General features: G+C 52.3%; 1 protein-coding gene across 1 annotated transcript; it reads left to right on the forward strand.

Annotated features, from left to right (window-relative positions):
- The first annotated feature begins 363 nt into the window (after positions 1 to 363).
- On the forward strand, positions 364 to 22,990 carry DFFB (DNA fragmentation factor subunit beta). The gene is given in 8 exon segments (XM_033196133.1): positions 364 to 503; positions 1,503 to 1,515; positions 1,518 to 1,628; positions 7,785 to 7,973; positions 10,556 to 10,635; positions 12,184 to 12,354; positions 15,041 to 15,141; positions 22,488 to 22,990. Coding segments are annotated over 8 exon segments (1,011 nt in total). The 5' UTR covers positions 364 to 389; the 3' UTR covers positions 22,720 to 22,990.
- The last annotated feature ends 1,479 nt before the right edge of the window (positions 22,991 to 24,469 follow it).

A 24,469-nucleotide genomic window follows, 5' to 3' on the forward strand; every position in this document is an offset into this window, starting at 1 on the left:
CGGGGCCTCTGCGCGTGCGCGACCCCGCCCCGTCCCCGGCCGCGCCGGCGCACAAGGGGAGGCCCCACGCTTCGCGGGCCCTCAGGGTCGTGTAGTTTCCGGGGCCGTGGCACCTGGGGCACACCAGGTGGTGTCGCGCCTTTGCTTTCCCGAGCCTTCTGGGTAAGGTAATGTAGGATCCGTGGGGCGACGCCTGCGCACAAGACCACGTCGGTCCTCACTTTTCCCAGGCCTTCTGGGTAATGTAGTTTCCGGGATCGGCGCCCGGCCTGTGCCAGCTTGCAGAGCTCACCAGGTGCAGACCCCTGCGGCCAGGGCGAGGACGGATCTGAGCAGCCAGCCAGCGGGTTCCGCCGCCTGCGGGACCCAGAGGCCTTGAGCAATCTGCAATGCTCCAGAAGCCCAAGAGCGTGAAGCTGCGGGCCCTGCGCAGCCCGAGGAAGTTCGGCGTGGCTGGCCGGAGCTGCCAGGAGGTGCTGCGCAAGGGCTGTCTCCGCTTCCAGGTGCCCGCCGGGCTGGGCGGGGACGGCCGGCCGGGGAGGTGTGTGGGGAGAATAGGAGGTGCCGCTTTCCTCTTCCAAAACGGAGGGTGCGGGCGGCGCCCAGGGCGGGTAGTTTTCGTACGCCTCAGCCACTAGGCCCCCGGGCCCCCGCAGCCTGGGGTTCCTGAGCCTGGCTTCAGAGCGCAGGGAGCTTGGGGGGCGACCTGGATCACCCCTTCCCTCTTCCCACCGCTCGGGCAGGACAGCCCTGCATCAGAGCTAGGAAACCCGGGTTGAGTGCCAGGTGTTGGCACGCGGGGTCACGGCTGCTCTGCCTGTCCGGCCTCAGCTTCCCCTTGCGTAAAATGAAAGCCTTGACTGGGTGGGCTCTGCAGGCCCTTCCAGCCCTCGCAGCTGGGGATTGCAATCGTCACCTTATTATAGGGTGGTTTTCTTTTTTGGACCAGTACTAGGGTTACCAGATGTGCTTTGCCGGGGTCGGTGCGGGTTGGGTGGGAGTTGCCATAAAATGCCTAAAACTGACCAGTGCAGAGTAACAGGGAACCAGACTCCAACAAATTAACAGTGCCACGTGCCGGCCACACTTGTGCACAGAGGCAACGAACCGTTCTCCTTCGTGTGCCGGCACCGCCCTGGCAGCTGTGTGCTGGGGGTGGTGGTGTTCAGCTCCTGGCAGCAAAGAGGCGGCGCTGTCAAAGACAGGCTCTATTTGAAGTACCCTCAGAAGCTCATTTTAAAAGGGTGAATCCTGCAGAGCCAGCAGTCGCCACCTGTTGTATGTTTTTCCTGACTCTTCGTATTTTAGAACGGCTCGCAGTCAGGCGCCCTTGCTCGCGCCACCTCATCCTTGCCTGGGCGATGTTGCGGCTGTGGGATACAGGCAGCAGCCTGAGCCTGCTTCTTTAAACACAGCTCATTCTGGTGGTTTGTGAGGCCTGCCGATGAAAAGCCCTCGTCTTGAGACCCTTCCTCCTCCTGTGGCCTCTCCCACCCCTGCAGCTCCCTGAGCGCGGTTCCGGCTGTGCCTGTACGAGGATGGCACGGAGCTGACCGAAGACTACTTCCCCAGCGTTGCCGACAACGCCGAGCTGGTGCTGCTCACCTCGGGCCAGGCCTGGCAGGGCTGTGAGTGGCAAGGACCTTGGAGGTGGGCGGGAAGCTGGCACTCTCGGAGGTCTTGGGGGCTTAGCTCTGGGTGTCCATCAGGGTGGGGAAGGGTCCCCCTTACTGTGACCTCTCAGGTCTCAAGGAGGAAGCCCTCTGGAGTCAGAACCGGTCAGCATCGCTTAGGTGGCAGAGTCCTCAGTCTCTGGTTCACGAACTCAGCTGTTTGGTTGGTTGTCTTTTTCTTCAAAAAATCTTGTAATTTCATTTACATTCATTTGAGGTGTCCTAGCAATTCCCAAGAGCAGAGGGAGGGCTTTGGGGTTGGGGCCTGCACAGTTTCATGGGGAAGGTGGGGCCAGGAATAGATACCCTTCTTTTCTTTTCTTTTCTTTTTTTTTTTTTTTTGAGACAGAGTCTCACGCTGTGGCCCAGGCTGGAGTGCAGTGGCCGGATCTCAGCTCACTGCAAGCTCTGCCTCCCGGGTTTAGGCCATTCTCCTGCCTCGGCCTCCGGAGTAGCTGGGACTACAGGCGCCCGCCACCTCGCCCGGCTAGTTTTTTGTATTTTTTTTTTTTTTATTAGAGACGGGGTTTCACCGTGTTAGCCAGGATGGTCTCAATCTCCTGACCTCGTGATCCGCCCGTCTCGGCCTCCCAAAGTGCTGGGATGACAGGCTTGAGCCACTGTGCCCGGCCTAGTTTTTGTATTTTCTGTAGAAACAGGGCTTCGTCACGTTGCTCAGGGTGGTCTTGAACTCCTAGGCTCAAGCGATCGACCTGCCTTGGCCTCCCAAAGTGTTGGGATTACGGGCGTGAGTCACTGCATCAGGCCCTCTTGACAGGTTTTTGCGGGATGTGGGTTTTCATTCCTCTGGGGAGAATGCCCAAGCGTGCAGTGCTGCATTGTGTGGTGTGTGTTTAGTTTCTGAAGACAAGGATGTCCACTCCTGCTGCTTCTGTTTAACATGGTACTGCAGGGTCTGGCCAGGACATTTAGGCAAGAAAAATAAAAGGCATCTAGATTGGAAAGGAAGAAGTGAAGCTATCTCTATTTGCAGATCATATGCACTTGTATGTAGAAAACCCTAAGGAATCCACTAAAAAACTATTAGAACTAATCATCAAGTTTAGCAAGGTTGAAAGATACAAGATCAATACGCAAATATAGAAATACAGTTACAATGAACAATCTGAAAATGAAGCAGAAAATAATCCCACTTACATTGGCATCAGAAAGAATAAAATACTTATGATAAGACAAAAAATTGTAATACTTATATTCTGAAAACTGCCAAATGTTGTTGAAAGAAATTAAAGTTTTGAATAAATGGATTAACATCCCATGTTCATGGATTGGAAAACTTAACATTGTTAAGATGGGGGGACTCCCCAAATTGACCTACAAATTCAACACAATCCCTATGAAAATTCCACCTGGTTTCATTGTAGAAACTGACATGCTGATTCTAATCCATAGTTCATATGGAATTGCAAGAGACCCAGAATAGCCAAAAACAACCGTTAAAAATAACATAGGAGGAGGACCCACATATCCTGATTTCAAAACTTAGTACAAAGCTGCAGTAATCAAGACTGGCACTGGTACGAGGACAGATATATAGATCAATGGAACAGAATAGAGCACTCAGAAATCTGTGTATCTATGGTCAGGATGCCAGGACCATTCAATGGAGGGGGAAGAGTAGTATCTTCAACAAATGGTGCTGGGACAACCGCATATTTACATACAAAAGAATGAAGTTGGAGCCTTAGCTGGTACTTTATACAAAAAGTAAAATAAATGAAAGACCTACATGTAAAAGTTAAAAATATAAAGCCCTTAGAAGAAAACATAGGGATAAGTCCTCATCACCTTGGATTTGGCAAAGGATTCTTAGATTTGACACCAAAAACATGAGCAGCAGAAGAAAGAACAGATAAATTGGACTTCATCAACATTAAGAACTTCGGGATGGGCACAGTCCCTCACGCCTGTAATCCCAGCACTTTGGGAGGCTGAGACGGGCAGATCACTTGAGATCAGGAGTTGAGACCATCCTGGCCAACATGGTGAAACCCCGTCTCTACTAAAAATACAAAAATTAGCCGAGCGTGGTGGCAGGCGCCTGTAATTCCAGCTACTCAGGAGGCTGAGGCAGGAGAATTGCTTGAACCCAGGAGGCAGAGGCTGCAGTGAGCCAAGATCACACCACTGCACTCCAGCCAGGGCGACAGAGTGAGACTCCATCTCAAAAAAAAAAAAAACAAAAAAGAAAAATTAAGAACTCTGTTGCTTCAAAGGACACCATGAAGGAGGCCAAAAGCCCACAGGCTGGGCGCCGTGGCTCACGCCAGTAATCCCAGCACCCTGGGAGGCCAAGGTGGGTGGATCACGAGGCCAGGAGATCGAGACCATCCTGGCTAATACAGTGAAACCCCATCTCTACCAAAAAATACAAAAAAATTAGCCGGGCTGGTGGCAGCGCCTGTAGTCCCAGCTACTCGGGAGGCTGAGGCAGGAGAATGGCCTGAACCCGGGAGGCGGAGCTTGCAGTGAGCCGAGATTGCGCCACCGCACTCCAGCCTGCCCTGGCGACAAAGCAAGACTGTCTCAAAAAAAAAAAAAAAAAAAAAGCCCACAGAATAGGAGAAAATAGTTGCCAGTCGTGTATCTAATAAGGGACTTGCATCAGAATATATAAAGAATTGGGTCGGGCGCGGTGGCTCAAGCCTGTAATCCCAGCACTTTGGGAGGCCGAGACGGGCGGATCACGAGGTCAGGAGATCCAGACCATCCTGGCTAATACGGTGAAACCCTGTCTCTACTTAAAAATACAAAAAACTAGCCGGGCGACGAGGCGGGCGCCTGTAGTCCCAGCTACTCGGGAGGCTGAGGCAGGAGAATGGCGTAAACCCGGGAGGCGGAGCTTGCAGTGAGCTGAGATCCAGCCACTGCACTCCAGCCTGGGTGCAGAGCAAGACTCCGTCTCAAAAAAAAAAAAAAAAAAAGAATTGGCCGGGCGCGGTGGCTCAAGCCTGTAATCCCAGCACTTTGGGAGGCCGAGACGGGCGGATCACGAGGTCAGGAGATCGAGACCATCCTGGCTAACAAGGTGAAACCCCGTCTCTACTAAAAATACAAAAAACTAGCCGGGCGAGGTGGTGGGCGCCTGTAGTCCCAGCTACTCGGGAGGCTGAGACAGGAGAATGGCGTGAACCCAGGAGGCGGAGCTTGCAGTGAGCTGAGATCCGGCCACTGCACTCCAGCCCGGGAGACAGAGCGAGACTCCCTCTCAAAAAAAAAAAAAAAAAAAAAAAAAAAAAAAAAAAAATATATATATATATATATATATATATATATATAAGAATCCTTATAGCTTAATAGTGAAAAGATAACCCAGTTAAACATGGGCGGAGGTTCTGAATAGAAAGAAATGTCTTCAAGGAAGATATTCATGTGGTCGGTAAGCACATGGAAAGATGCTTGAGATCATCAGTCATCAGGGAACTGCACATCAAAAGCATCGTGAGATGCTACTTCACACCCACTTGGATAACAACCAGCGTGGGCGAGGATGCGGAGCAGCTGGAACCCTCAGGCACAGCCGGTGGGAAGGGAAAACGGTGCAGCTGCAGTGGAAAATAGTGTCTCAAACAATTACACAGAATCGCCGTATGACCCAGCAGCTCCACCCCTAGGTGTGTACCCAAGAGAAAGGAAAACGCGCCCACACCAAAACTCGTCCATGAGCGTTTACAGTGGCTTTATTCATAACGGCCAAAAGGCAGAAAGCACCCAAGTCTCCAAGGATAAACACATGGATAAACAAAGGGTGGCACCTCCCTATGATGAAATTACTCACCACGAAGAGGAATGAAACACAGTACGGCCGAGCCTTGAAACCATGCCGAATCAAGAAGCGCGCACATGCAGTAGGGTGCCATTCATAGGAAACGTCCAGAACGGGGATGTTAAGAGAGATTGAAAACAGATAGTGGTTGTTTAGGGTTAGAGGTAGGGTGGAAGGGAGGGAGGTTGGCAGCTAAAGAGTATGAGGTTTCTTTTTGAAGTGGTGAAAATCTTCTGAAATTGACTATGGATGTGGCTGCACAACTCTGGGAATATAATAAAACCCATGGAATTGTACACTTTATTTTTTTGAGACAGAGTCTTGCCCTGTTGCCAGACTGGAGTACAGTGGAGTGATCTCGGCTCACCGCAACCTCCACCTCCCGGGTTCAAGCGATTCTGTTGTCTCAGCCTCCCGAGTAGCTGGGGTTACAGGCATGCACCACCACACCCGCTAATTTTTTTTTTTTTTTTTTTTTGAGACGGAGTCTCGCTCTGTCGCCCGGGCTGGAGTGCAGTGGCCGGATCTCAGCTCACTGCAAGCTCCGCCCCCTCGGGTTTACGCCATTCTCCTGCCTCAGCCTACCGCGTAGCTGGGACTACAGGCGCCCGCCACCTCGCCCGGCTAGTTTTCTGTATTTTTTAGTAGAGACGGGGTTTCACCGTGTTAGCCAGGATGGTCTCGATCTCCTGACCTCGTGATCCGCCCGTCTCGGCCTCCCAAAGTGCTGGGATTACAGGCTTGAGCCACCGCGCCTGGCCCTAATTTTTGTATTTTTAGTAGAGACAGGGTTTCACCATGTTGGCCAGGATGGTCGTGATCTTCTGACCTTGTGATCTGCCCGCCTCGGCCTCCGAAAGTGCTAGGATTACAGGCGTGAGCCACCGCGGCCGGCCTCTTATTTGTACACTTTAAATGGGTGAATTGTAAGGAGTGTGGATGATATTTCAATAAAGCTACTTAAAATAAAGAAAAGAAACTGCCAAGTTGTATACTAGAGTGGCCATCTTACCTTTCCACTGCACAGTTTCTATGCAGCCTCGCCAGCTTTTGGCACTGTTGCTACTTTTAATTTTAGCCATTCTGATTGCAGTGTGGTGATGTCTCATTGCGCCCTTAATGTGCATTTCCCTAATGGCTAACAATGCTGACTGTCTGAATATCTGTTGTAAAAATAGAGACAGGGTCTTGCTGTGTTGCCCAGGTTGGAGTGCAGTGGCAATCATGGCTCACTGCAACCCTAAACTCCTGGGCTCAAGCAATCCTACCTCAGCCTCCCAAGTAACTGGGACTACAGGTGTGCACCACCATGCACAGCTAATTATTTTTTGTTTAGAGATGAGGGCTTGCGTTTTTTTTTTTAGAGATGAAGTGTTGGTTGCCAGGTTGGTCTCAAACTCCTGCCCTTAGATTCTTCTTGGTGAAGTGTTTCATGTCTCTTGTCCATTTTCTAATTGCATTGTTTATTTTTTTACTGTTGAGTTTTGAAAGTCACCTTCCCCCGCCACTAAAATACCTGGACAGGAGTGCTTTGTCAGACATGTGGTTTGCAAATATTTACCCTGTGGCTTGTCTTTTCATTCTCTTAAGAGCATTTTTTTGGCAGAGTAAGAGTTTTTAGTTTTGAGGAAGCTCAGTGTGTGGACTTTCTCTGTTATGCAGTGCTTTTGACGTTAGGTCTAAGGGCTCCCACCAAGCCCTCACTCTCCAGCATGTCCTCCTGTCTTCTTCTGACCTGCTGATGTCACCGTGAGACTTTTCTCACACGGTGGATCGCACTGATCGGTGTTCAGGTGTGAACCAGCCTTGCATTCCCACTTGGCCGGGGTGACCCTTCTTTTTGCATGTTACTGAATTCTCTCTGCTGACATTTTGTTAAGGTCCTGGGTAGAATTTGCTTTGACTCCCTATTAAGAGCCTGCCTGGAGAGCTCGCTGCTTCAGGGAGTTGTGAAAAGACTCCAGGAGAGAGCGGGAAAAGTGATTGGAAGGGTCTGAAAGCAAGGTCTCCAGGAAGGGCCAAAGAAGGGGCGGCGTGGTTTGGAGGGAGGAGGCCAAATGGGAAAGCAGCCGTCTCTCGTCTCTCAGTGCGCTTTCGTGTGTCTTCTAAAGCACACCCCGCCCCTTCTCTGTCCTCCTGCTGCCCTGGTATGTGTCCCCAGCTGCTGGTGTCAGGGCAAGGACAAAGACCCGGGAGTCTGAGTCCTGGTGATTGCCAGGCCCTGGGGAATGGGGGGGAGATGCGGTCGGAGGCTCTTCTTGTGACCGGGGCAGGACGTGTCTTCTGCTGGACTGGCACCTTTTTGTTTGTCCCGTTGGTGGCAGATGTGAGTGACATCGGGCGCTTCCTCAGTGCATTTCACGAGCCGCACGCGGGGCTTGTCCAGGCCGCCCAGCAGCTGCTGTGTGATGAGCAGGCCCCGCAGAGGCAGAGGCTGCTGGCCGACCTCCTGCACAATGTCAGCCAGAACATCGCGGCCGAGACCCGGGCTGAGGACCCGCCGTGGTTTGAAGGTGCGTAGGGGCTGCACCTGGGCGGAGGACCCGTGTGGTTTGCAGGTGCGTGGGGGCTGCACCTAGGCGGAGGACCTGCGTGATTTGAAGGTGCGTGGAGGCTGCAGCTGGCAGGGGAAAGGCTTTTTCAGAGCCTAAGGTGCCAGGAGAAGTTGGGTTCCAAAAAGCCCCCAACGAAGGTCTGGCCTGTACCCTTGTGGGTTGAGGTGGGGGACTCTGAAGAAAATGTGCTCATTTTCCAGCCTGGTGGGAAAGGCACCCAGCAAGGACTCACGTGGGGCCAGAGTCCAGGGCAGTGCTCAGATGGGACTTTTAATTCTTTCTATTTTATTTTTTGAGATGGAGTCTCGCTCTGTCACCCAGGCTGGAGTGCAGTGGCGTGATCTTGGCTTACTGCAACCTCTGCCTCCCAGGTTCAAGCGATTCTCCTGCCTCAGCCTCCAGAGTAGCTGGGATTAAGGCACGTGCTACCACGCCTGGCTTATTTTTAGTACAGATGAGGTTTCACCATGTTGGCCAGGCTGGTCTTGAACTTCTGACCTCGGCCTCCCAAAGTGCTAGGATTACAGGCGTGAGCTACTATGCCTGGCCTATTACAATTATTTTAAAAATTGTGATAAACTACATATGACATAAAATTTACCATCTCAACCATTTTTTAGTGCACAGGTCATCGGCATTAGGTACAGTCACATGTGTGGCCATCCCCACCGTCATCTCCAGATCTCCTTCCACCTTGCAAAGCTGAACCTGGGTCCCCATTACATTCGCTCTCCATTCCCCCTCCTCCAGCCCCTGGCAACCACCGTTCTGGTTTCCGTCTCTCTGATTTGATGACTCTAGGGACCTCATATGAATGGAGTCACATAGTATTTGTCCTTTTGTAACTGACTCATTGCACTCAGCACAGTGTCCTCAAGGTTCCTCCAGATCGTAGAATATATCAAAATTTCCTTCTTTTTAAGGCCAAATGACACTCCACTGTGTGTACATACCACGCTCCGTCTATTCACTCCACTGCACGTACATACCCTGCTCCGTCGATTCACTGCACTGCACGTACATACCCTGCTCTGTCCATTTATTCCACTGCATGTCCATACCCTCTATTCACTCCACTGTGTGTACATACCACACTCTCTCTACTCACTCCACTGCACATACATACCCTGCTCCGTCTACTCACTCCACTGCACGTACATACCACACTCTCTCTACTCACTCCACTGCACGTACATACCCTGCTCTCTCTATTCCTTCCACTGCACGTACATACCACACTCTGTATATTCACTTCACTGCACATACATACCCTGCTCCATCTATTCACTCCACTGTGTGTACATACCACACTCTCTCTACTCACTCCACTGCACGTACATACCCCTCTCCGTCTATTCACTCCACTGCACGTACATACCACACTCTATTCACTGCACTGCACATACATACCCTGCTCCATCTATTCACTCCACTGCACGTACATACCACACTCTCTCTATTCCTTCCACTGCACATACATACCCCTCTCCGTCTATTCACTGCACTGCACGTACATACCCTGCTCCATCTATTCACTCCACTGCATGTCCATACCACACTCTCTCTACTCACTCCACTGCACGTACATACCCCTCTCCGTCTATTCACTGCACTGCACGTACATACCACACTCTCTCTACTCACTCCACTGCACGTACATACCCCTCTCCGTCTATTCACTGCACTGCACGTACATACCACACTCTCTCTACTCACTCCACTGCACGTACATACCCCTCTCCGTCTATTCACTCCACTGCACGTACATACCCCTCTCCGTCTATTCACTCCACTGCACGTACATACCCCTCTCCGTCTATTCACTGCACTGCACGTACATACCCCTCTCCGTCTACTCACTCCACTGCACGTACATACCCCTCTCCGTCTACTCACTCCACTGCACGTACATACCCCACTCTCTCTATTCCCTGACACTTGGGTTGCTTCCAGCTTTTGGCCTGGCATTGTAAGCCCATCAGAGGCAATGCTGAGAGATTGTAGCCTTTTTGGGAAAGGAGGGCTTGAGGGCCAGGCAGAAGTTCCTTGGTGATATTTGAGATGCTTCTAAAAACAACAACCAAACAGGGACGCTGTCTGTGTCACCATCAGAATACTTCTCAAGATGATGCAATCTGGCTGAGTGTGGTTGCTCACGCCTATAATCCTAGCACTTTGGGAGGCTGAGACTGGAAGACAGCTTGAGCCCTGGAGTTCAAGATCACCCTAGGTAACAAAGTGAGACCTCATCCCTAAAAAGATGTAAAAAGTTAGCTATCTGTGGTGGTGCGTGCCTGTAGTCCTAGCTACTTGGGAGTCTGAGGCAGGAGGATTCCCCGAGCCCAGGAGGTCAAGGCTGTAGTAAGCTGTGTTCATGCCACTGTACTCCAGCCTGGAGGACAGAACGAGATCCTGTCGAAAAGCTGAGGCAGTATGACCCTCATATTCTGCCCTGCTTGGCACCTGAGCTGGGTGGGACACAGACCTAGAGGCCCTTGGCCTGCCCTGTGGACTTGGGGATCTTCTCATTTTCTTTGCAGGCTTGGAGTCCCGATTTCAGAATAAGTCTGGCTATCTGAGATACAGCTGTGAGAGCCGGATCCGGAGTTACCTGAGAGAGGTGAGCCTGTGTGAAGGCCGGGAATGCTGGTAGGGTTTTTTAAGCCAAGCTCTGTGGGCTCTGGAAGCTTGTGGTCCTCACAATGGGCAGTTGGTAGGACCACACTCTGTGCTTGTGTGGATCTGGTGGGGCTGCTCTGGTGAGGGAAGCTAGTGCATGGACCCTGTGCCTCCCCCTTCATGGGGGTGGGCACCCACCGGGCCTTTTTAACTGTGTTTGAGGTCACTGGGGTTGGGGAGCGGGGCGGTGGTGGCTCCTGCCTGCCTCCCCTCCTCCCCCACGAGGCTTCTTCCTGGGCAGCAGTGGCACGCGTCAGGGCAGACGGGGAGAGGATGCCCAGAGCCTGAGTTGTCATTTGCCCAACTGTGACCAAGGTCAGCAGGCACTAGCAGGGAGCTGAGGCCCTTCTCATGAGCCCATCCTTGGTCTGCAAACCTCTCCGCCTCTCCCTCCTCCCTCCCAAAGGTGGAGTCAGCTCTGCCCTCATTTCCATCCACCCCATCTGAATGTGGATTTCCTCATCACATAGCATGACACGCCACACTACCCCATAACCACACCACACCAGATCACACCCCGTCATGCCACACCCCGTCACGTCACACCATGCCACGCCACACCCTGTCATGCCACACCATGCCACGCCACACCCTGTCATGCCACACCATACCACGCTGCATCATTAGCACGAGGAGGGTGCTGTGGAGGCCCCTGCAATGGGCGTCCTGTCCCAGTGCTGCCCTGTGTGGTCGCCCCCTGTGCCTTCAGTCCACCCCTCTCTGTGGCACAATTGCTGATGCTGCTCTGCACTCCCTATGTTTGTCTGCACCTCCTCGAGGTCCTGGCGACTGGCCATGTTCCCGAGCATTTCCCAGCCTGCTCCCTGTAGCGAAGCTAACTGATCCTGATACTCTCCACTGCAAGTGCAATGACCAGGCGCTTCCGTGCACCACTCCCCGCCTGACCAGGGTGGGACGGCTGTGCCTGCCTGACTTTGTTAGCTCATCTTCTTTTTTGAGACGGAGTCTCACTCTGTTGCTCAGGCTGGAGTACAGTGATGCAATCTCAGCTCACTGCAACCTCTGCCTTCCAGGTTCAAGCGATCCTTCTACCTCAGCCTCCCAAGTAGCTGGGATTACAGGCATGTGCCATCATGCCCCGCTAATTTTTTGTATTTCTAGTAGAAACGGGGTTTCACCACGTTGGTCAGGCTGGTCTCAAAATCCTGACCTCAAGTGATCCGCCCACCGTGGCCTCCCAGAGTGCGGGAATTACAAATGTGAGCCACCACACCCAGCCCGTTATCTCATCTAAGTCTCACCCAGCCTGGGGGCTGGCGTGGTCCCCTCTATTTCACAGGTTAGGTCAGAGTCTCCCAGGGTGGGACAGCCCAGCAGTGGCTGAGAGGCCATGTGAACTCAGACCCTCTGACCATAGGACTGGGCTTGGGCAGGGTCTTAGAGGGCCTTGGAGTGGGATGGATCGAGACTCAGTGCGGGTTTTGGGGCACTGTGCACCAGGCTTAGCGATGTTCTTTGGTTCCTCCAGGTGAGCTCCTACCCCTCCTTGGTGGGTGCGGAGGCTCAGGAGGAATTCCTTCGGGTCCTCGGCTCCATGTGCCAGAAGCTCCGGTCTGTGCAGTACAATGGCAGCTACTTCGACAGAGGAGCCAAGGGCGGCAGCCGTCTCTGTACACCGGAAGGCTGGTTCTCCTGCCAGGTGAGCTGTGTGCCCTTTATCCTGGGGCCACGCGACTGGCCTGTGGAGTGCAGCCCACCTGGGGCGATGTGGGTGGGGACCTTCAGCCCTTGGCCTGCCTGGGCAAAGCCTTGTGAAGAGGTGCAGCCCTCACATTCCCAGGGAGGGTAGCGGTGTCTCAGCCAGTGCCTCTGAAGCTGCAGTGCACACAGGAGTCCCTGGGGAGCTTGCAGAAGGCTGCAGGGCCCCGCCCCAGGGCTTGTCTCGGTAGGGCTGGGCGGTGTCTCAGTCAGCCCCGGCCGCCATCACAGATGACCCCGGCTGGGGAGGCTGGAACGGCAGCTAGTGACTGCTCACAGTTCTGGAAGCTGGAAGCTGAGATCAGGCCCACGCTCCCCCACTGCCTTCCCAGGTGCCCCTTCTGCACCACGCTAGGCGTGGTCTGGCCTTTAGTGGCGATGCATCTGTGTCCCTGGCGAGTCCTGAGCACACCCCTCTCCGTCCCATGGGGTGGGGAGCAACTTGAGGCGCCTCTTGGTGTTTGCACACCGCAGGTGCATTCCCGGTAAGGCCTACTGATGCCTCTGATCTTCCAAGTGCCACTCAGTGGGTCCAGCAGCAGGGGCCAGGTGGTGGGCGCGGCCTCCAGTGGCTTCTTCCCATGGGACAAGGCTTCTTGCTGCTCCTGCCAGGCAGATCTTCTGGGGTGATGGGCTCTGACCATAAAAACACTTCTTCCAAGTTAGCTTAACGTTTAGACTTTGCAGTACGCTTGCTGGCCACTCACTGAGTACTTACTTTGTGCCTGGCACGGTGGGAGGGGTTGGGACACAAAGATGAAAAATCCTTCATCCCTGACGGCAGGGCGAGTCCTGCACAGTGGAAGGTGAAAGACACATAAAAGAGTGAGGCAGACGAGGCTGTGGGGCCGCAGGAGCCGCGGCCAGCGTCCTGGGTGTGAGGGCTAGGCAGGAGCGGCCCCAGGGAGGCGGTGGGTCTTTAAAGCGGGTTGACTGATAGCTGGGGGCGCAAGAGTGGGCTGGGAGGGACCTGGTGTCCCCGGCATGGCAGTGGGAAGCAGTGGGCTCTGCTGGGGAGGCTGCGAGTCCCCAGGGTGATGGGGGCACAGTGCAGGTGGGCACTGGGCTCCGGGCACATGCTCTGCAGATGTCTGTGCACAAATGAGTGTGCTGAGTGCTGGGCTACGGACCACAGGGAAGACGGAAGCCGTGGCCATGGCATCTCCAGTGAGGCAGCCCTGCCTCTGCATTGGGATCACAGGGAAACATCAGGAAGCTGCGCGGAGTGGCTGGAAAGGGAGCTTCTAGGGCCTGGGTCCTTGCTTCTCACATGCTGGCCCTGCCCCGCCAAGTCAGTACCTTCCTGGCTTCACTTCCCATGAGGTGGGGGTGCTGGTGTGTGACCACAGGGGTAACAGTGACAATAACTACCTTATCCTCTTTGGGAACTCAGAACATATTGTTAGGGGTAATGAGGGAAAAAGAAGGATCTGATTCCAAAGGCAGAACTCTTTATTTTTTTTTTTTCTTTGAGACGAGTCAGTCTGTCTCTGCCTCCCAGGTTCAAGTGATTCTCCTGCCTCAGCCTCCCAAGTAGCTGGGATTACAGGTGCTCGCCACCATGCCCGGCTAATTTTTGTATTTTTAGTGGAGATGGGGTTTCACCACGTTGGCCAGGCTGGTCTCGAACTCCTGACCCCAGGTGATCCACTCACATCGGCCTCCCATGGTGCTGGGATTCCAGGCGTGAGCCACCGCGCCCGGCCAAGGCAGAACTCTGAATCTCCCTAAAGCAGCACACCCTGGATCAGGGACCAACCCCCAAGGGGCGTGCCTCTCCGTGAGATCCCCTGCCCTGGTGTATTAGGCCATTCTCTCATTACTATAAAGAAATAGAGAGTGGGTAATTTATAAAGGAAAGAGGTGTCATTGGCTTACGGTTCAGCAGACTGTACAGGAAGCACGGTGCTGGCATCCGCTCAGCTGCCTGGGAGGCCTCAGGAAACTCACACTTGTGGTGGCAGGGGAAGCAGCAGCAGGCACGTCTCATGTGGGGGAAGCAGCAGCAGGCACGTCTCATGTGGGGGAAGCAGCAGCAAGAGGGAGAGTGAGGGGTGGGTGCTACTTTTAAGCCAGATCCCGGGAGGACTCACTCCGGCGTGGGCAGCACCCAGGGGATGGTGCTAAACCCTTCATGAGAAATCCACCCCCAGGACCCATCACCTGCCACCAGGCCCCACCTCCCACCGTGGGGCTGACATTCCAGCACGGACTCTGGGCGGGGCTGCACATCCAGAGCATGTCACTTGGTGACTGAGATGGTGTAAGGGACCCACTTCCGGCCGGGCGCAGTGGCTCACGCCTGGAATCCCAGCACTTTGGGAGGCTGAGGCGGGTGGATCACGAGGTCAAGAGATCCAGACCATCCTGGCCAACATGGTGAAACCCTGTCTCCACTAAAAATACAAAAATTCGTTGGACATGGTGGCACACGCCTGTAGTCCCAGCTGCTTGGGAGGCCAAGACAGGAGAATCATTTGAAACTGGGTGGTGGAGGTTGTAGTGAGCCAAGGTCGTGCCGCTGCACTCCAGCCTGGCAACAGAGTGAGATGCCGTCTCAAAAAAAAAAAAAAAAAAAAGAGAGAGACTCACTTTCTGGCCTTCCCTCGTTCTCTTTTGGCCCCCAGGGTCCCTTTGACATGGACAGCTGCTTATCAAGACACTCCATCAACCCCTACAGTAACAGGGAGAGCAGGATCCTCTTCAGCACCTGGAACCTGGATCACATGTAAGCTCACAGAGCGAGGTTCAGACCTGAGAGTGCCGGCGGGGCCCTGTCCCTGCCGCGGCCCCATCCCTGCCACAGCCCTGTCCCTGCCGCGGCCCCATCCCTGCCACAGCCCTGTCCCTACCACGGCTCTGTCCCTACTACAGCTCTGTCCCTGCCACGGTGTTGCCTCCTTGGGTTTCAAGGGCCGTGCCCATGTGACAGTCTAGGGAAGTGGTGCCTGGCGGCAGCATGAGTGGGCACACACCATTCCCTCCACTGTCAGTACACGTGGTGGACCTGGAGCCATCCCTCCTGTCCCCTCAAATCCTCCCTGTGGATGGAGCTGGTGGGCAGCATCCTTTCCCAGAACACAGGTCCCAGCCCTTGGCCGTCAGAGGTTCTGAGCCTCTGTGAGTTCGAACCAGGGCGAGCTTAGAAAGCGGGAGCTCCTGGTGTCATGGTAGGTAAGGGTGTTTTCCCCTTTTTCTTTTTCTTTTAGAGACGGAGTCTTGCTCTGTGGCCCAGGCTAAGTGCAGTGGCAGGATCATGGCTCACTGAAGCCCTGAACTGCTGGCCTCAAGTGATCCTCCTGCCTCAGCCTCCTGAGTCGCTGGGACTACAGGTGTTCGCCACCATGCCTGGCTGCCTTATTTTGTGGAACCAGCCTGAGCAGAAGTCTCAGCTGGCAGGAGTGTTTTGTAGCTGTACGAGTTCTATGGCTCTAACAAATGGGCAGGATGGAAAACTTCATTCTTTTGAACTGAGATGCATTCCTTGAATATAATTGTAGCCTTGCCCTTGCTTTTTGAAGACAAAAGCCTTCAGACGCCCTTAAAATGGCCATACAGGATGAGCATCCCTAATCGGAAAATCTGAAATCTGAAGTGCTCCAAAATTCAAAACTTTTTGCGTACCGACATGATGCTCAAAGGAAATGCTCATCCGGGCATTTAGGATTTGGGATTTTTTTTTTTTTTTTTTTTTCTTCCCGAGATGGGAGTTTTGTTCTTGTCGCCCAGGCTGGAGTACAATGGCGCGATCTCGGCTCACTGCAACCTCCGCCTCCTGGGTTCAAGTGATTCTCCCGCCTTAGCTTCCCCAGTAGCTGGGATTACAGGTATGCACTACCACACCCAGCTAATTTTGTATTTTTAGTAGAGACAGGGTTTCTCCATGTTGGTCAGGCTGGTCTTGAACTCCCAATCAATCTCAGGTGATCCGCCCTCCTCGGCCTCACAAAGTGCTGGGGTTACAGGCATGAGCCACCGCATCCGGCCGGATTTGGGATTTTTTTTAAGGATGCCCAGCTAGTCAGTATAATGTAAATATTCCAAAATCCTAAAAAAATCCCAAATCAAAAACACTTCTGCCGGGTGTGGTGGCTCATGCCTGTAATCCCAGCACTTTGGGAGGCTGAGGCGGGTGGATCACCTGAGGTCGGGAGTTCGAGACCAGCCTGACCAACATGGAGAAACCCTGTCTCTACTAAAAAAGTACAAAATTAGCCGGGCATGGTGGTGCATGCCTGTAATCCCAGCTACTTGGGAGGCTGAGGCAGGAGAATCGCTTGAGCTGAGGAAGTGGAGGTTACTGTGAGCTGAGATCGCACCATTGCACTCCAGCCTGGGCAACAAGAGTGAAACTCCATCTCAAAAAAAAAAAAAGAACACTTCTGGTCCTCAGCATTTCAGATGGAGACACTCAACCTGTATTGCTTTCGGAGTGAGATATTTTTAAAGTATGTAAAACAGTATGGTCATAGTTGAGCTTTTACCCTGTCCATACTCAGCCCCTACACCTTACCCCGAGGAACACGCTCTTGTGAAAGGTGTGTGTGCCCTTCAGAGCCCTCTCGCTGCACCTTTACCACACGCGTGTGAGTTTGACATGTGCATACGCCGTGGCCCACCCTGTCATCTGCAGTGTACCTTTTCATTGCACAGTATGCTTAGATTTGGCACATTCATTTTAGCAGGTGCAAAACACTTCACTTTTTGAATAGGCTCTAATTTTAACATCTTTCCATACTGGTAGGCATTTAGGTTATTTCTAATTTCTCATCATTATAAAAATCCCTGGGATGAACACTCTATGCAATGAACCCATATGGTCTGGTTCCGTGCTATTTAACGTGTGGTCACTTTCAAGCATTAGCAACATCTGGGAGCTGGGTGGGAATTCAGATTCTCAGGCCCCATCCACATATAACCCAGGTGCCCGGGGATTGGGGTGTGCATCCAACATGGGCAAGGTGCCCCCGGTGTCTGAGCTTGAGTCCCTCTAGGGAGTGTTCCGGTCCTAACGACACTGCTGTCCCCTCTCTGAGCCTGGCCAGGCTGCTCTCGAGTGTCCCAGCCTACACGCTCACCATCCATGTGAGTGCATGTTTTCCCGGGTTCTTGCAACACTTGGTGTCATTGTACTTATTTGCATTTTCCCAACCTGACAGGTGAGACACAGATTCTCTTGCTCTAATTTTCATTTTCCTAATGACTAGGAAGGTTGAGCTTCTCTTTCCAAGTCTGTGGCCACTTGTGTCTTCTGTGTTGCTTTCCTCTGCTCGTTCTGTCTTGGGCTGTGGTCTTATTTGTGGGCATGGTTTACACGTTCTGGATACATTAATCCTATGATATCATTTATCATAAGTTTTATTTATTTTTTGAGATGGAGTCTCACTCTGTTGCCCAGGCTGGCATGCAGTGGTGTGATCTTGGCTCACTGCCACCTCCACCTCCTAGATTCAAGCGATTCTCCTGCCTCAGCCTCCCGAGTAGCTGGGACTATAGGTGCACACCACCACACCTGGCTATTTTTGGATTTTTTAAAGTAGAGATGGGGTTTTGCCATGTTGACCAGGCTGGTCTCAAACTCCTGACCTCAGGTGATCTGCCCACCTTGGCTTCCCAAAGCGTTGGGATTATAGGCATGAACCACTGTGCCTGACCCACAACAAGTTTAATTTTTTTTTTTTTTTTTTTTTAGATGGAGTCTCGCTGTGTCTCCCAGGCTGGAGTGCAGCCGTGCGATCTCGGCTCACTGCAAGCTCCGCCTCCTGGGTTCATGCCATTCTCCTGCCTCAGCCTCCCGAGTTGTTGGGACTACAGGCGTCCACCACCACACCTGGCTAATTTTTTGTATTTTTAGTAGAGACGGGGTTTCACCGTGTCAGCCAGGATGGTCTCAATCTCCTGACCTCATGAACCGCCTGCCTCAGTCTCCCAAAGTGCTGGGATTACAGGCATGAGCCACTGCGCCTGGCCCAGGTTTTAAATGTTAATGTGCTCAGATGTTCCCTTTGTGTGTTAAGAAATCCTGCCTTACCCTGTCTATCTGAAAGAGATTCTCCTACTCTTTGCTGGTTTGTTGGGCCCCTTGCCACATGCACCAAGTACCCAAAAATGTTTTCTCCCGGCCGTCCAAATGCTCTTGTCCCTTTCAAGACCATTGCGGGTGGGGACGTCAATCTAGGGGACACAACCAGCATTTACAGAATGAAATAGGCCATCCTAGAACAGAGTACAGATGAAAATAGCAGACGGGACAGCGTGAGTCAGACGAATGTTTCACCAAGTGTTTGCTGCAGTTATATTTTCTCTCACGCTTCCCAAATATGTATACTCACACACAGATAAGTGCGTTGGGTTTTAATTAAAAATGTGGTTTTTAGCAGCGGTCTTCAGCAGGTTACAGAGACACTGGTCTGTTTGCCACAGGCCTGTCCTGACGTTTTTGGGGGTTGACACCACATGCTACATATTTAACTATTTAAGAATAAAAGCTAACAATGCAATAAAAGGCATGCTGTCCCCCTACCTGAACTTACGTAGCATCACGGCTGGGAAGGTTCGAGAAGAATTTGCAGGCCTCTCCCAGTTCCGGGATGTGCACAGTAGTGGAGCCCAGACATGGCCTGCCCCCTGCTGCTTGCCCCTTCTCTTCCCACCCTTAGTGCCACCTCACACCAGGGGCCTGCACAGACAGCGTCCAGGCTTGGAACACCTTCCCTCTTGGGCTGAAGGGCGCAGGCTGTGGGGCTCAACCTGTCCGAGGAGGATGGCCTGGCCCAGAGCCCGTGTGGTTCAGGGGCCCCTGGGCAGAAGGCAGCACGCAGAGTGTCCATGTGGGCTCTGGGTGGGCCTGACTTCTCAGCCCAGAAGAATCCTGCCTGTGGTGGGAGGGCTGTGGTGGGTGGGCCTGGAAAGCTCCCCTTTCCTGGAGCCCTAGGGACGTTTCTTTTAGCACCATAGCAGGGTCCTCATGGCCTGTGTGAGCCCTGCCTCTGGAGAACTTTCCTTTTTGTCTCTTCGCAGCTGTCTTTGGCCCTTTACTTCACTTTATTGACGTTTGCCTTTTTTTTTTATTCCTACCTTTTACCTTTGTGGGTTTCTTCTTGCTTCTTCATTAGTTTGTGTCTCTTTTGTATCTAACCTATGCTTAAGACAGTTTCTCCTAGGCTGCATGAGCTGTGTCTTGGGAGTTCAGTTTTTTTTTTTTTTTTGAGGCAGAGTCTTACTGTGTCACCCAGGCTGGAGTGTAGTGGCATGATCTTGGCTCACTGCAACATCTGCCTCCCAGGTTCAAGCAAATTTTCATGCTTCAGTGGGCAGTGCTTCCTGTGGGCCTCCTCTGTGCTCCGGGGTGTCACGGCGCCCCTTCAGTGTGGCTGTTCGTGGGTTCGGATTTGATTCCTGCAGACTCCCAGGGTTTCCCCGTGGCTTGGAAGCAACTTCCTGCCATTTCTTGCTTGTGGTTCCCTGCCTTGTGGGTCGTGTACTTTGGGCCGTACACTCTGCGTTCTGCGGATGACTGTGAAGGCGGGGACAGGAACGCACTCCCGGTGTCCACCCTGTGAGCTTCCCTGCCTTCTCTCCCCACGCTGAATCTGGGCTTGTCCACGTGACACCTGCAAAGGCAACACGGAGCTAACAGAGGCCTGCTTGCCTGGGGGACTTGTCCCCTCTGAACACGGCCGTCGCCATGTGCAGGAGCCTGTCCCGACCCCTTCAGGATGGAAGAGGACAGGGGAGAAGGGCCCAGCCGTAGGCCACCCTCCATCAGACACAGCCCCCGAGTGTAGCAGGCAACACCAGCAGAAGACCCCCCAGGCCAACCCCCGGAAGCCACTGCGTTTTGTGGTGGCTGCTTCTACAGCATTAGATGATGGGTTCAGTGGGTTTCCCTTCCTCTTACCCAAGCACCGGGCTCTGCTCAAGCTTTTCTATCCCCCTTAATGGCTATGGCAGGGGTCTTGGTCCCACCTCCCTGTCTTTCTAGGGTCCCCTGGGCCTGTATCAGGGACTGGAGCCCTGGTGAGCCCCTGAACCATAGCTTGCCTGTGTGCACTAATTTCTCTTTGGTTTCTGGCAGCTGGGGAGCCCCTTTCTTTTCATCTCAACTAAGTATTTTAACAGGTGACTTTTGGCCGGGTGTGGCGGCTCACGCCCGTAATCTCAGCACTGTGGGAGGCCGAGGTCAGGAGTTCAAGGCCAGCCTGGCCAACATGGTGAAACCCTGTCTCTACTAAAAATACAAAATACAAATACAAAAATTAGCTGGGTGTGGTGGTGCACGCCTGTAATCCTAGCTACTCAGGAGGTTGAGGCAGGAGAATGTGTTGAAGCCAGGAGGCAGACATTGCAGTGAGCCAAGATCGTGCCACTGTACTCCAGCCTGGGTGACAGAGCAAGACTCTGTTTCAAAAAAAAAAAAAAAAAAAGGCGACCGCAGCTCAGCATTTCTGTGGGTTGCAGGGAGAGGGGTCTGCACCAGTTTAGCTCACCACCTACCATAAGCCCTCCTGGCCATGCGGTCTCTAATCCCACCTCGTCAGTTTGCAAGTTCCTATGCTTGTTACTGCACAGTCTTCCAAATGGTTTATAGGTGAAACAGCAATACCATGGTGTGTGTGTGCTTGGGACAGCTCGCTCTAACTGGGCTAGAATGCAGTGGCATGATCTTGGCTCACTGCAACCTCTGCCTCCCAGGTTCAAGCGATTTTAATGCCTCAGCCTCCTGAGTAGTAGCTGGGATTACAGGCATGCGCCACGATGCCTGGCTAATTTTTTTGTATTTTTTGTAGAAGCGGGGTTTCACCATGTTGGCCAGGCGGGTCTCAAACTCCTGGCCTCAAGTGATCGCCCACCTCAGCCTCTCAAAGTATTAGAATTACGGACGTGAGCCACTACGCCTAGCCTCATGTAGTTTTTTGTTTTCTTTTTTTCAGACAGAATCTCACTCTGTTGCCCAGGCTGGAGTGTGGTGGCACAATCGCTGCTCTCTGCAACGTCTGCCTCCAGGGTTCAAGCAGTTCTCCTGCTTCAGCCTCCTGGGCAGCTGGGATTACAGGCACGCATTAGCATGCCCAGCTAATTTTTGTATTTTTAGTAGAGATGATGTTTTGCCATCTTGGCTAGGCTGGTCTTGAACTCCTGACCTCAGGTGATCTGCCCGCCTCAGCCTCCCAAAGTGCTGGGATTACAGGTGTGAGCCACTGTGCCTGGCCTCATGTAGTTTTTTAAACAGACACACATATATGTGTATAACGGTATAAGATTAGGATTGGAAAGATCAATAGGAAACCCTTAATAGTGATTACCGGTGAGGGGAAGGAGGGACATGAGATTACAAGTGGGATCAAAAGTGACTTCAGCTTCCTTTGTAAGGCTCTGTTTGTAAAATGTTCATGTCCTATCATGTAATTTTTTTGGGGTAAATCTATATGTGGATGAAACATGGAGTCAGTTAAGCCAGTTGTTGATGGTGGGTGACTCTAAGTGATGATGGGAAGGTGGTTGACCCCCTTTATTTTCCACGTACTTTTCAGTATTCTGAACAGTGACACGTCTTTTTATTTTTTTATTTTTTATTTATTTTTTTTTGAGATGATATTTTGCTTTTGTTGCCCAGGCTGGAGTGCAGTGGCATGATCTTGGCTCACTGCAACCTCCACCACCAGGGTTCAAGTGATTCTCCTGCCTCAGCCTCCCAAGTAGCTGGGATTACAGGTGCCCACCACCACGCCCAGCCAATTTTGTGTATTTTTAGTAGAGATGGAGTTTCACTATGTTGGCCAAGCTGGTCTCGAACTCCTGACCTCAAGTGATCTGCCCGCCTTGGCCTCCCAAAGTGCTGGGATTACAGGCGTGAGCCACCATGCCCGGCCACAAGTCAAGTTTTAAAAAGTAACATGAGCAAGGCTGCTTGCATCAGGCTCTGCTCGACAGACCTGGCCAGCTGGCTCGGCCGCGTGTCTGTGATGGCACTTAGGGGAATTTGGGAAGAGTTGTGACTGCAGTGCGCTGCTGTGACCTGTTGCCTGTGGCACCGTGACCACAGAAAATGATGTTTCTAACTTTACTTTGCAGAATAGAAAAGAAACGCACCGTCATTCCTACACTGGTGGAAGCAATTAAGGAACAAGATGGAAGAGAAGTGGACTGGGAGTATTTTTATGGCCTGCTGTTTACCTCAGAGAACCTAAAACTAGTGCACATTGTCTGCCATAAGAAAACCATCCACAAGCTCAGCTGTGACCCGAACAGAATCTACAAACCCCAGCCAAGGTTGAAGCGGAAGCGGCCTGTGCGGAAACGCTAGTGACATGTACACACCACGTTCTGGTCTTGGTTCGAGGCCTGACGTGGGCGTCATTTTAACAGGTGCCTTTTTTTTTTGGTCACTCCAGTAGTCCTGGAAAAAATCTTAAAACATGTTTCCTGCAAATCTGATTTCAGTACATTTCTGAATTGTGTTTTTTTTTTGTTTGTTTGTTTTGTAGACAGAGTTTCATTTTTTTTCTTTTTTGAGACGGAGTCTCACTCTGTTCCCCAGGCTGGAGTGCAGTGGCGCGATCTCGGCTCACTGCAAGCTCCGCCTCCTGGGTTTGCACCATTCTCCTGCCTCAGCCTCCCAAGTAGCTGGGACTACAGGCGCCCGCCACCACACCTGGCTAATTTTTTTGTCTTTTTTAGTAGAGACAGGGTTTCACTGTGTTAGCCAGGATGGTCTTGATATCCTGACCTCGTGATCTGCCTGCCTCAGCCTCCCAAAGTGCTGGGATTACAGGCGTGAGCCACCGCGCCTGGGCAACCACTGTTGCCCAGGCTGGAGTGCAGTGGCATGATCTCAGCTCACTGCAACCTCCGCCTTCTGGGTTCAAGTGATTCTCCTGCCTCAGCCTCCCGAGTAGCTGGGATTACAGATGCCTGCCACCAAACCCAGCCAATTTTGTGTATTTTTAGTAGAGATAGAGTTTCACTGTGTTGGCCAAGCTGGTCTCGAACTCCTGACCTCAGGTCATCCGCCCGCCTCGGCCTCCCAAAGTGCTGGGATGACAGGTGTGAGCCACCGCGCCCAGCCTGAAAATCATTTTTTATACCTTCTGACAGCCCAACTTCCAGAGGACAGCTTTGGGGTACTCACTGCATTTCTGTGAGTTCCTGGTCATACCGGTCAGTAGGGATAAGATTTGTCTCTGAGCTGAGGAATCCTTCTGTTCTCTGGTTTTACCTGTGTTGGGTTTGCTCACGTAATGTGGTCACCATACTGAAATGGTGTGATGGCTGAAGTTGGCCACTCTTGCTTGAGGGATGAGTTGTTTATGCATCAACTCTCTGCTGGGTCTCCATTTTCATGGCAAATGGGCAGCTTCATCCTTCTTGACTCTTCTAAATGCCCAAAAGAGAGGTGTCATGCTTTGGGAGCAAGATGTTTGTACTCCATAAAGAATATACAAGGACATTCACCTCTGATTTTTTTTTTTTTTTTTTGAGATAGGGTCTCACTCTGTAGCCCAGGCTGGAGTGCAGTGGTGCAATCTTGGCTCACTGCAACCTCCGCCTCTCGGGTTCAAGCGATTCTGCTGCCTCAGCCTCCCAAGTAGCTGGCATTACAGGCGCCCACCACCATGGCCAGCTAATTTTTGTGTTTTCAGTAGAAACGGGGTTTCACCATGATGGCCGGGCTTTTCTTGAACTCCTGACCTCAGCTGATCTGCCCACCTTGGCCTCCCAAAGTGCTGGGATTACAGGCATGAGCCACTGCACCTGGCCTGCGGAATTGTTTATAATGGTAAAAAGTAGGAAACCCCCCAATGTCTATGAATAGGGCCATAGCTATTATGTTGAACCACATGAAATTGCTGTTTTCTAGGCCAAAAATGGTCAGCATTCATTAATTTCATGATTCAACCTGATACATTTACATAGTGCAAAACTATGTCGCAGTTTCAAGCTTTTATGAGGAAAGTGTTTCTGTGTAGAAACCGGAAGCTGTTCAATGCACCAGCAGCTGAACCCTGTTCGTTGATCAGCGTTACTATCATCTCAGATCTTATGGAGCTCATGTC

This window comes from Trachypithecus francoisi, unplaced genomic scaffold (genome assembly GCF_009764315.1).
Source record: "Trachypithecus francoisi isolate TF-2019V2 unplaced genomic scaffold, Tfra_2.0 Contig01621, whole genome shotgun sequence".
NCBI lineage: Eukaryota > Metazoa > Chordata > Mammalia > Primates > Cercopithecidae > Trachypithecus > Trachypithecus francoisi.